Source organism: Ammospiza nelsoni, chromosome 9 (genome assembly GCF_027579445.1).
Source record: "Ammospiza nelsoni isolate bAmmNel1 chromosome 9, bAmmNel1.pri, whole genome shotgun sequence".
Lineage (NCBI taxonomy): Eukaryota > Metazoa > Chordata > Aves > Passeriformes > Passerellidae > Ammospiza > Ammospiza nelsoni.
In genome coordinates, this window is record NC_080641.1 from 23,158,928 (window position 1) to 23,171,725 (window position 12,798).

The following is a 12,798-nucleotide window of genomic DNA, read 5'->3' on the forward strand; positions in this document are numbered from 1 at the left end:
AACCAGTGCCATGATGGATGAATTATTTAGATAGCACTCAGAGTGCTGGCCAAATGCTGCTTATTTGTGTTTTCCCCACTGCAACAATGTATCTTCATCACTAATAATTAACTGCTAATTACTGTTGCCAAGAACATGAGAATGGTGTTTACCACCTTATTTGTAATTTCAGTGCAGATGCCTACTTAAAAGTTATGCAAATGTATGAATTTACAGTACATTTTGCTATATCTGGGTTTGATCCTATTCAATTGAGACAAAGGAACAGTAAAGATGACCTGTCTTCTGTACAGCTATAGACAGTTTCTGTTGAATTCTCAACACTTAAATCATGAAATGTAAAGATGCCATTCTAGACAGGGCACATCTGGGTCAAAGGACTGCTGATGCCAATTATGCTTCGTACATAATAATGCACATTTTACCTATTTGGAAAAAAATTCACATTTATTTACTGTCAAACAGGTGTTAAACTTTACACTGGGTATTAGTGATGGGCTCATTATTAACAGGTTTACACAAAGGGATGAAAAAAGCAGAATTTTGTTGAAACAATTTACATTTCATTTGATTTTTTTATCATAAAATAAATTAATTACTAAATATAGGCAGAAGGAATATGGAAGAGTTATAGTTATGTTTTATTTATTTTTTTTAAAGGACAGGCACCTTTTATTCACGAGAAAGCTTGTGAGAAGTGTCCAGTGTCCCCTTTACCCCTTACCACCCAACCCTGATTAAAGGATGAACAGGGAATTGAGTTACAATCTTTGTTAGCTACACCAAATTTGTGCAAGGCTTGGCATAATTGGCTTCTAAAACAACTTTCTCCCCAATTATGGTTTTTTTTGGCAATAAAAATTCAAAACTTAAAAGTAAAAACTAACTTGTCAAAGCAGAACACTGTTTACAGTGAAAAAATAAGTGAAAACAGGTAGAACTTGCATTTTAAACAAACTATCGTACTATGAACAGTGTAAGAAAAACAGCTTATAACATATGTGCAACCAAGAGCTTTTCACAATATTTTCTTCAAACTCTTTAAAATTATCTTTTAATGACAATTATATTTCAGTTGGACACAAATGTATTTATTTTACCCTAGCAATAGAACAAAATATAATTTCTTTAGCCATTTTTTCATGAGAACGGTTCATTGTACAGTTGAGGAAATATATGAAATAAGGCCTGTGGCTTGATTGCTAGTGGTTAGACATGTATTCAATCTTTGCCCTAATGGAAAAGATTTGCAGTGAACTGCAAATTGATGCAGAATATCTCTCCTGCTTTTGCAAGTCTTGTCAGGAACAGTAAGGTACAGTAAATTTGTCCCACAGGATTTTAAAGCCTACGCCTTGTATATAATACAATGTAGGCCCAGGAAAAAAAAATGGTGCAGCCATATTTACAAATTTAGTTCACAAACTGCTGCAGTAAAATGGCTGGAAAGTGTTTATTTCTCTTTTTTTTTCACAATTTTGTTAAATTCAGCAGCAGAAGATATCGTAAATACCTTGTTGGTATTTCTTTTCTTTGTAACAAATAATTCATTTTAGTATACTCTGTGTATATACAAAGTTTTTGCTTTATAAAAATTCACAGAACTGCGAGGTCCAGTCATCCCTGTTACTGGAGAACCACAGGGTCAACAGAATTGTCTCTTCGAGCAGATATGAGGGAGCCTGCACGGGGCCAATTAAGTCTTTTGTAATACTTGAACGTGACCTTTAATATTTCTTTGCTACACTATTAAAGGCTTGTCACTAGTTGCATTTGTCCTTCTCTAACATCTCCTTCCGGAATACATCCTTCTTTGTTAATGGGAATGATATAGCCGTCGCTATTACCCCTGCTGATTTGATAGTACATCTGGAGCTGGTGGCCAGCTCCTAGGTTTGGCATGCTCTTGTAGTAAATGTCCTCGTTTTCACTCCTCCTGGAGGGAGAGAGGTCTTCTTCAACGTCGGGGCTGCTCTCTGGGTAGGGAGAGTCTCTGAGGTTGGGCATGCTCGTGTAGAGAGAGTCTCTGTTGGGGGACTGGAGGTGGTCGTCAGCCTCGGCTGTCAGCTGAGAGACGTAGCTGTCAGTTCCCTCGGTCTTCACTTTCTTCTGGGGCTGGTACAGAAGGGAGTGAGTCCGCTGGGGGATGAGCGGGGCCTCCAGCTCTTTGTGGTGCAGCTCCAGCCCGGGGGCGTCGCTGTGCATCAAAGATGAGGCGTCTGCCACGATGGCGTCATCTTCGCTACTGCTCCCGCCGATCACAGCCTTGGCTGGCAGCGCCCGCTCCAGGTTGTGGTTCTTGCTGCCGCCCCGCAGGTTGTTGTGCACTAACTCTGAAATGATCATTTTCTCAAAAGCTGCATCATTCAGGCTTAGTCCACAGTCTACAACTTGCACGCCGTCGTTATAGTCTCCATTGCGCAATGAGTAGCTGTTGTTGAAATTACCATTTAGCGGTAGAGTATCCATGGCACTTGTATCCCTGGCATTGTTCAGTGAATGTCCTGAAATGCAAAAGGACAGCTCTGGTTATTGCCTGACATGTTTTTATTGCCTTTTTTGTTTTTTTTTTTTTACTTTTTAACAAAGTTCTTTAATGTAGTTCAGGACAAAGTTGTACTCGGAAGTAAAACTTGAGAAAAGTTAGTTTATTGAACATTCCCAAATGTAAACAGTTGCACACCTTATAGGAAAGATGCATTCTAAAAATAGTAATGTGTGTTTCCTGTGGGGAATAGTGGCATTTGAATTTCGTAATTTAGTGTCAATTATGTGACTTTTCTACAAGGAACTGTTCACTCCATGCCCTTGCATATGTAATGCAAAGCAATTCATTTGGAAACATCTATGTTTTGAAGTACATCACCATGATTTAGAAAAAGAAAATTAACAGAATTTGTCCTAAACAACACTAAATTAAAAAGGAATTAGATCACAGACATAACTGAAGGTAAATGTACAACATAAACCCACATAACTGGCAAGCAACTACTTTAACAACATTTCTAACATTTTTTTCCTGTTTTTTTGGTTTTGTTTTTTTTTTTTTGGAGATGAAGTAAAGAAAAGAATGAAAAAAATGGATAAATACAAAGAATTCATGTTAAACAAGGACAGCCATCTTTCACACTACAGGGACCAGGGCCCACAAGCACCATCCAACAACACGATAGACAGCAGGTGGAATGACTCACTTTGGACAACTCACATCATGTCTGTCTGCTCAGGCTATCTGGCCTAAGAGTAGCTGATATATAAAAGAAAGTAAAATGATTTATTGTAACATGATGAAGAATTACTGAGCTTCTCAGCAACTTAGTCAGAGCAAGGGTTCAGCAAATTAGATTACTAAGCAATAACAGCTTTTCTTTTCCCACTTAATGTAATTTTTTTGCACTAATATTCTGTCTGCCAACAAAGGCCCCAGGCTCCTAAAGGTCAAAGTTTGCCTGCAGTCTGCATCAGTCACAGTGACAGCACTGAATGAACCAGAATAGTTAATTAAGAGCTAGGCCCACAGTTACCATGGGCATGGAAGTCAAATGCAGAAATGTTAGGAATTCCTGTAAGTATGGGTCACAGAAATTAAACCAAAGAATAAATATTAGTTGTGGAATGGGAAGAGGAAATCAGCCATGGCTGATATCTCATAGCTGTTGAGGGAATGACAGATTGGGTAAGTCTGCTGAAAACATGAAAAGGAGTTTAAGAGGGGGGAAAATGAAGTCTTATGATGATTAAAGTCTTTATGCTTTGGGTTTTGGCTTTTTTTTCCGATAACTTGATAAAGAAAAGGTTTTCCTATAGACACAAAGACATGTAAACTATGACAGCACAGTGCTTCCCAAGCAAAGCAAAAGAAAAAAAAAAACTTTGCAAGAAATTAAACAGTCCGAACCATGGAAATCAGATGGTTAGAGCATTCCTAGAAAAGCACTTTATCTACAGATATGTCTGGAAGTAAAGAAAGAATGAAGTGACTTTACTGAAATGAAACTGACCACTGTGAGGCTGCTGCATAATATGCAAGGCTTGGAGGAGTATAAGGGAAAAGTTTTTTGGAAAATATTTTACATTTCTCATTTTGTGGATTTATTTTTTCATAATTAAAGCTGCAGCTTATCTTAGAAAATTCAATATTCCCTAGAAATGTTGTTTTCAATTAAAAAGAGATTGCATTTTCTCATGAAAAGATTTTTGTCTTCAACTTTGAAAAATAGAGTAATCATTTCCAAATAAATTCTGAGCAATTTGCAAATCATTTTGCATTTGTGTTATTGCTAACTCTTCTCCATGTGTACTGATTTTAACAGTGATGAGGGTTGTTTGAAAGGCCTCTTTAAGCTTTGATTAAACAACTATGTAGTTTCGCAATTTCATGTATGTTCCAAGATTTTTCTTGCAGTGGATTTAGCTGTGCAGAACATATGGCATTTGTAAAAGTAGACAACACATGGACCACATGCTGGATTCATTTCCCTCATGAAAGTGATTTAATTCTGTAATTTTCATTTTCTTTTCCTCTACTAAAGAGATATCAAAATACATCTGATAATCCAAAATGAGTTTTCTATGATATACTGCAGAGTTAAGCATGCTAGAATATATTCAAATTGGTTTGATGAGGCAAATTTTGTTGCCCATGATCAGGTAATTAATTTGAAATCTTTCATAGCCTGTAGCAAGATTACTGTAGGAATGTAAAAATATAAGTAAATTATTAAGCATTTCGGCATGACACCACTTTGGTTTTAAACAGCAAATTATTTCAGCATTGAATAACTTGTTACCAATAGGGCTTGCTACAGACCTCCTGGTGTTTCCCAAAAAGCAGTTTGCAAGTACTTTTTGAATGTGGAAACATTTTATTTGCAAATTGTGAACCACTTGCCCGCTGAGTCTACTTCATGACCGCTAGTTATGTTTTAATTGTGCCCATTAAAAATCATGCTGAAAAAATTTACATTTGATAGGCAAAGTTAAGTTTTACTCCCATACTTGTCTCTCTGTAGGTTGCTAGAGGAAAGCATAAGGAAAGTAAGAAAACAAGAGAATGAAAATAGAAACTACAGTTCAGTTAAAAAGAAGACTTGAAATAAAAACTGGAAACAAGGTTTTATGAGCTCTTTTTCAAAGATTTATCATTCTATTTACACTAAAGTGATCTTAGGACTCATCAAACAGTATCTGCAAAATATTTACTGATGAACTGCAACATCGTTAAAAAAAGCAAGTAGATAATGTAACAACAAAATGTTAGGTAAATGATGACACCCTTTATTCCTACAGAACTAAACTTTTCTAACTGTTAATCTCAAGGTTTTTCTACAGGAAAATGATCTCCCATAAAGCTGCACTATACTATAGTTTAGATCTGTTTGAGGCTGGATACAATTTTCCACACCAGGGTATCCAAAGGTGTCAAGCAAGATGCCTTGCACTGCTTTATTTTCTCATCCATTCCATAAGCAGGGTTTTCTCAGCAAGCTTTAGAGTCAACCTTATATTGCATAGACATGATACCTCTAAGTGATATTTATCTTGAAGATGGGCTCTCGGACCATGTGGTGTCAGTCCTTTAATAGTATATTAAGATTTATGCCACCTGTGTTAAAAACATGGATAATTATTGGTAAATACTGTTAGGGCAAAGGCATTACTATAATATAGTGCAGTTTTACAAGCTGACATTGGCAACACTGCATTTCTCGAATTTATTTCAGAAATTCAGACTCTACGGCTGGGGTATTGCAACTCGAGTTTCTATCTAGGGAAAAGAGGGAATTTGGAGTGAGCCAAGAAAAGCAGTTTATTCAGGAAGTATAAGCACACCTGGTGAGTTAAACACAGGAGCTGAAGGGGCATTACATACAACTGTTTCTGCGAGCAATGTGTTATAGGGGTTGTTAGTGCCGTGTGGTCGAAGAAGAGGGTTTGTTAGTAGGTAATTGCCAGTCATTCCTAAAGCAAAAGAAACAGAAAAAAAATGTCAGTTGCTTAATTTTAGCCTGACAGTTTCAATAAAGAATAATTTTTATTCATCATGAATCATGTAGGATTTCTAAGATGTAATTCAGCTGAAAATTTCTGGATGTATTTGAGCTATGCATTGGCAATGCAATGGGAGCAGGAAAATACAGTTAGATTCCAGTAATTCTCAGGTGCTGTCCAAATCCCCAAAGTAAACATCTAGTGAAAGTGATATTTACTAATGTATACAAAATCACTGTTACACAAGAGTAGCAATTAAATGTTTAGAGATCAAGGTACTACATAAAGCTATTAGGACTTTAAAAATGATCATAGGGAGCACTTCTGTCCAGAATTGACAGAACTGAATTTCTCAAACTGAAAGGCATTGAAAAACCTCTTATGACAGGATCAGAGCTGTTACTCACTTTATTAAAAACACACAGATAGTGGAAGGGAATTGCTGTTTTCCAACAGACAGTGGATGACAAATTGCAAGAAGCATATCTTAGTATATGCAAAAGTATGCATGCTGAGGGGAAAGCAAAATATTTGCTCTAAGAAATCAGAGCATTCACATTTTCTCCTGGGACAGTCATGCTGCAAACGTATCTGCCAGGTTTTAAAAAAGAATTCCTTGAATGACAAATTTCTTTAAACTATCAGTTTACAAACAATGTAAGACAAAGAAAAATACTACATGAACAGACTCTTTTAAACTCTTGTAAATTCAAATTTACATGTTAACGCAACACCATTTAAACACTCTCAGAATAATCAGATAAAAAACGAGCATATTTTGAGAAATTATTAAAAAGTCAATTGATCTCTGATTTCTAGCTACTACAAGAAAAGTGCCGTGATTTAAAAATTAATTTAAACATTTCAATAAGATTAAATTCAAGTTTCATTTTTTTATTGCTTTGCAAAACAGTACATCAGGATCAGTGCATTATAGACCCAAGGACAATTAGAGAAATAGCTCTATTTTTAAAGTATATATATTTTTATTTGTCAAGTAATTATATATATTCCAAATATTAATGCTTTTGTACTCCCAGAGCTGCTTAGCAGCAGAAATGAGCAGAAATTTTTAACACTCAGAGAATTATGGTCTGAGTATGCTAATCTTATTTGAAAGTTTGTATTAGTGATCAACTAACAAAATTATCATAGTTTTTTCCCATTGTAAAGTACTTCTTACCAGAAATAACTGAAATATATTCTGCTTGGTTTTTTTAAATTTTGCACACTATATTTAATCTTAGACTACTTACGTGTAATTTATAGTTGCTATTTTTTTCAATCCAAATTTCTTTATTACAAGGAAAAAAAACAATTAAAAGCTTGATTTTTATTTTAAAGGGAAAATGGCACTTGCCATTAATTATTAAACTACCCTAATACATATGTATCACTGAGATAGTGACAAAATTATAACTGAACAGAGTTGATAACAAATTTTCTAATCATGGCAGAACATCTCCAGTGACTTGAGTCTGGAACTTGAAACAGGGAGAAGCAGCTGAGACCTCTGTTCAACACTGGGTTAACGGTGCAGCACAGTTAGGGCAAACCTCAGGAGTCAAGACAGCAAATTAGAGAAATTACCAAATTTTATGTGCTTGTATTTTTGGAATTTTAGTATGACACTTAAGGAGACATGAAAAATATACATTTTCTACCTAGGAGAAGTTACTTAATTTTGGTTTTTGCCAGAAGAACATGCAGGGGCAAGAGGGGTGGGAGGAGCAGTGAGACACATAGGTCTTACCCACTATGTACCAAATATCAAAAGTAGAATCATGCTTTCTGATACCTTTTGCTTTGCAAATACCACAATTTTACTTCCAAAATGAATGTAAATACAGGTTCCTGCTATCAAATCCTGAATTTGGATTTTCTGTTTGAAACTTTCTGAGTGGAGCAGGAACTGGTTGCAGTGTGACCAGGACTACCTGCTCTTCACTTAAGGATTGGGTGGAAGAAGAGGCTCCAAACCTGGCTTGCACACAGCAGTCCTCCCTCCACTGCTGGCTCAAACTGCCTCCAAAACACAGCAGGGAGGGGAGAAAGGGAGGGACAATCTGTCTTGGTAAACGCCCTTGTCTTCTGTGTGGACATGAGAATGAGGTTACAGATTTCAAATTCTATCTGAGATGAGAAGTTTTGAGTTTTGACTTCTCTGTGCCTGAAAATCTGGATTCTGTCCCATGTTACAGATATGATGCTCTTTGAAATAGAAAAGATAAATGATTTACAGACATCTTTTGCATAGAAATGATATCAATTAGATTTCACTGGGAAAATTTCTGCACCTAAAAATCAGTCAAATATGCATTAAAATGTTACTGCACTCATATTTCTATTTCAGATTTAACCTATAAAGGTTAGGAAAGATTTAAAATTATGATCTTGCTTTTAAGCTAAATTATTGATGAAACTAATTTAAATACATTCCCATGAATTGAAGAATTCAGCTTCTATAGCAGGGGCCAGTTAAGGGAACATGGTTTTCAAAAGTGCTGGTGGATAACTTTAAAAATCTGCTTTTAGAGAACACTTGTCCAGATTTTTTTTAACATTATTTTCAATTCTTCTGTGTTAAATGATATAAAATCTGTAATAATTTATGGATTCTAAAACTGAAATGTTCCCAGTGACTGACCTTGATTAAGTGTTGAAGTGCTGTTGATGTCACCTGAGATAAAAGACGATTCCGATTGTTTTCTCACAGTGTCATTCCACATCCTCCTTATCCGACTCTGTTAGCACAAAGCAGTGAGACAAAACAGTAGATTACAAAAAGATTTTTTCCGGCTCATGTGCTATTGTGTAGAATATTTGTGTTTATTTTAGCCTAAAGTAAACCATTTTTCTAGCACATCATGAAATTTCCTTATTTTTTTATTAAAACTCTAATTTATTAAACTTTAGTTCAATGAAACATGGCATAAATCTTCCTATAAATAGTCCCTAATTACAAGAAAAAAACCCATATTTGTATTAGACCAAAATAACTGTTTAAAAAGAAATAATTCTACAATGCAGAAGTATGTATTTACCATCTAAATGACAATAATGAGAAGACAATTAGTCTTTCTGATTGGAAGACATCTCAGTAGGCTTTCCATAAATAAGGTAATTAAAAGATGCTGTCAAAATCTTTGTTACCTGAGTGCCAGAGGAATAGCGAGCACTGGTTCTGGTGGTTGATGCCTTCACTGAGCTGTGGGGACTCTCAGTTGGAAGTGCTCCACAGCAGTAGGAATGTCTGAAGCATTTCCCATATTCCTTACGTACCTGTGGGGGAAAAAAAATTGCTTAGCACAAGAAACAGTTTTAAATAGCTGCTGGCAAAAACACATGAACCTTGCATTGAAACTACTCACTTTTCAAGCATATAGATAATTCTTGTCTGTTGAAATGCTGGCTGTTAGCAAACCCACGTATTTCTCTCTACTCGGTGGCAGCATTAGCAGCTACCCAGGAGTTTTGAACCAATTATTTCCAAGGTATACACACACTTCTTAGAGATGTCCCTGAATAATCATCACTGACTTAGTTATAGAATTGTTTTTATTCAATTTTGATATTGTAGATTAATATAGTAAAGTTTACTTGAATTGAATGCTGGCTGAAAATGGTGGTTTTTGTAAGAGCTTTTGGTGCAGAAAGCAAAACAAGCCTGTTTTCCCATCCTAGCAGGCAAGAAGGGCTTGAGCACTGCTCAGTACTACCCCTATGCAATCATTCCCAATAAAGAGTGCAAAATTTCCAATGCCTGTAAAGGAATTTTCTTACTCTGTGTAACTCATCCAGCTGCTACTTCAGATGGCCACACCTGCCCTGCCCTGAACAGAGCTCACAAACACCACTGACCCACTCCAGGCACAGCCCCAGCTGTGCTGGTGGAGCCACTTGCCAGTGTTCCAGAGTCACTTTTGAACCATAAAGGCTGGGAATGAAGCACCTTTCACTTTTACGACCAAAACATAAAATTCTGTCTTGGTTGAATCTAAAAATTTGAATATACCCATATTTCTGATTTTTTTTTTTTTTTTTTCTGACAGAGCAGCAAAACTAATTAATGACTTCAGTATTTGGGCTTCATTTATTCACTTTCTTTTTCCAGTGACCTACTGGAAACATTAGTTTTGTTATGAGTGATAACAATTGCCATAAAAGTAATCAGGATCACTTTACAGAGCAGTTAATTCTCTTACATTCCATGACTGATTCATTGACTATTAGTTTTGGACAACAGAAGAGTGTGTGCATATCTTGGCAGCAAGACTGCACCAGTGAAAGGACAGAGTGGATAGAATTTGTATAGATGTGTAAGTCTAAACTCATAAATCTTCCACCAGATTACATGGGAATTTAAGTGTCTCTTCTACATCAATGAGACTCATGAGTTACTGTGAAAAGAGGGATTTCAGCTAATCTGGAAATTCTGCCTGACCTATGAATATATAAGACAGAAAGTTACGTGTATGCAAAAAGGAAAGAAGAAAAAATGCAAAAAATTAATAGTGTGGATTTACACATGTAATGTGCTGTTTTCTACAGGAGTTTTACTCAAGGAATACATACTGTGCTGTTTTTATAAATCACAAGGATGAAGAAAAGTTGAATAATTTTTACTTTAACTTCAAGCGAGGCACAATAATTCAGCTTTTTATAAAAATACATGGTACATATTTAAAGTCAACTCCTACCTATATCAGCACAAAAGACATGTAAAAAAATGAAAACAGAAATGAAACAACTTCAAATTATAATTTTTGAACTTTGAAAACATAGGTCTATATACATTGTCACTGGATGGTGTAACACCTAAGAAAAAACTCTCCTGAACACTAATGGATATTAAATGCTCTAAGCCACTACACAGCAGAGACAATAGCAATCAAAACTGTATTTTTACCCAAACACCACCCTCCAGGGCTGGTTTTGCCTAATGCCTGTATTGCAGTGAATGTACATTATCTGTCAGGACTGTGCATTCCACTGTCATTATTTCTAAATTATAGCTTGTTGGAAACTGATGGAAGCAACAGCACTATCATCTCATCAGAACTGGAAACATAATAGTTTTCACTTCCACAATTCTATTTCTCTGTTCAATTTAGTGACCAAGTAGTAATAACAGAATAAAAAGACTACATTAGCTATGCAGACAGAGCACAGGACAATATCCAGTCAAAGGCAGTGACACTTAAAAATCTTAAATGGCAGCTTTAACATTCTTTCAGGTATAAATCTTATTGCTCTAGGTTATGTTTTTTCATACTTGACTGGTATTTTAATATTGCTTTTTGCTGACTCCACTTTATATGAAAACAATGCACAGCTGTAAAAAGAAATAAAAAAAAGGAATCTGTTTCTGATTTTCAAGTCCAATACAAATAGTAAAAAGGGAAACATTTTATGAAACCCTAACCTAGAAAATATTTGCATTTTGGGAATGTTTGTATTTTCTTCCCTACCTTCTTATCTTAGGCTCAATCTGCTAAGTGTGCTTTTGTTTTCCCCAAACGAGTGGAGTGTCATGTTGATCCAGGTAAAATTCTGTCTACCAGATCTTTTCCTAAAACACCTCTGAATGCCATTGTCTACACCACATTTGGAGATGCTGGTAATGTTAGAGTTGGTACAGTTGAGAACATGAGCATAGGGTTTTTGTATTTAAACAACACTTTATCCAGTGGTCTCAAACCATCTTGTAAATATCAGTTAATTATGTCTCTGGTGAGCTAATTATAATGGGAGTTAATAATTGCTAGGTCTCCAGCCTAAAACTGGGAAAAATATTTATAATCTAAATACTGCAAATTGGATATTTCCAAATGTAGGGCATACTGCATTTCATGTTAAGTTTGTTTGGGTGGGATTTTTTGATGTTCACCCTTCCTCTCAACTCTCATTACTTTCATTTGTCCTGCCTTCTAAGAAAGGCTTTCATTAAAACACCTCTCAGGCATCCTTGGAAGCAATCTCCACCCTCTGCGGAAGAGAAGGGGAAGGGAAGAGAAGGGAAGAGAACCCAAAAAAGGGTCCCATAGAGCTGTGCCCTGCACTTTCCTTCTCTCCTGCTTGCTCCTCTCTCCCCTTCAAGATTTCTCTCTGTCTCCCTCCATCTCTCTCTGTCTCTCTCTCCTTCCAGCTCCTTCTGGACCCTTCTGCTTTAATCCAGAGAAAGGGAGCAGAACTAATTTAGCTGATCCCACTTGTGAGGGAGGCTCCAGTGAAGAGAACAAAGCTATTGGGATTTCTGGGGCAGGCAAACACTTGGAAAAAAAAGCATTAATGCTGGCATCTTTTCCATCTTCAGAAAACTATTCCTGTTAGCAGGTGTCCAGCATTAATGACTACTTTGTTTTAAGGGGTGTCAAAGTTCATAATAAAATTAATTTTTACATCCCACTTAATTTTGTAATGAATGAGCACACATAGTACTATCCCTGCCTATCACCCATAACTTTATGTGGCAGCTTAATAGGATCTCAGGAAAGGTGCTCTGCCTTATTCTAAGGAAAGGACAGCATTTCCAGGCTGGTATGGGCTGATATCATAACTGATCCTCTGTTTGCAGCACTGCAGTGAAGGCAGGACTTGTTTCATGTGAACATAAAAGATTTTTGGCTGTAAGTCCAGGCTGATAGGTACCACACTACCAGTGTTCAACTTTTGCATTTTCTTCATAAAACCTTCAAACTTTTCAAGCCCAGGTTGGAAATGCTGCATCCATGCTAAACCTGTCTGGGTCACAGAGCAGTTACATGACTCCCACTAGCACATACAGCAAAAACTGCACTGGAATTC

The 12,798-nt window shown here is 36.2% G+C and overlaps 1 protein-coding gene across 3 annotated transcripts in view; it reads right to left on the reverse strand.

The window, feature by feature from the left end:
- Nucleotides 1–419: 419 nt before the first annotated feature.
- Nucleotides 420–12,798, reverse strand: part of ADGRL2 (adhesion G protein-coupled receptor L2) — a 156,078-nt gene continuing 143,699 nt past the window's right edge. For 2 of the 3 annotated variants that reach the window (XM_059477739.1, XM_059477738.1), the window contains 3 exons: nt 9,145–9,273; nt 8,639–8,735; nt 420–2,504 (listed from right to left, as the gene is read on the reverse strand). In XM_059477739.1, the coding sequence (XP_059333722.1) occupies nt 1,750–2,504; nt 8,639–8,735; nt 9,145–9,273 (981 nt within the window). In that variant the 3' untranslated portion in view covers nt 420–1,749. Of the gene's footprint in view, nt 2,505–5,832; nt 5,962–8,638; nt 8,736–9,144; nt 9,274–12,798 lie in introns of all 3 variants that reach the window. The other variant, XM_059477737.1, reaches the window with a different exon arrangement.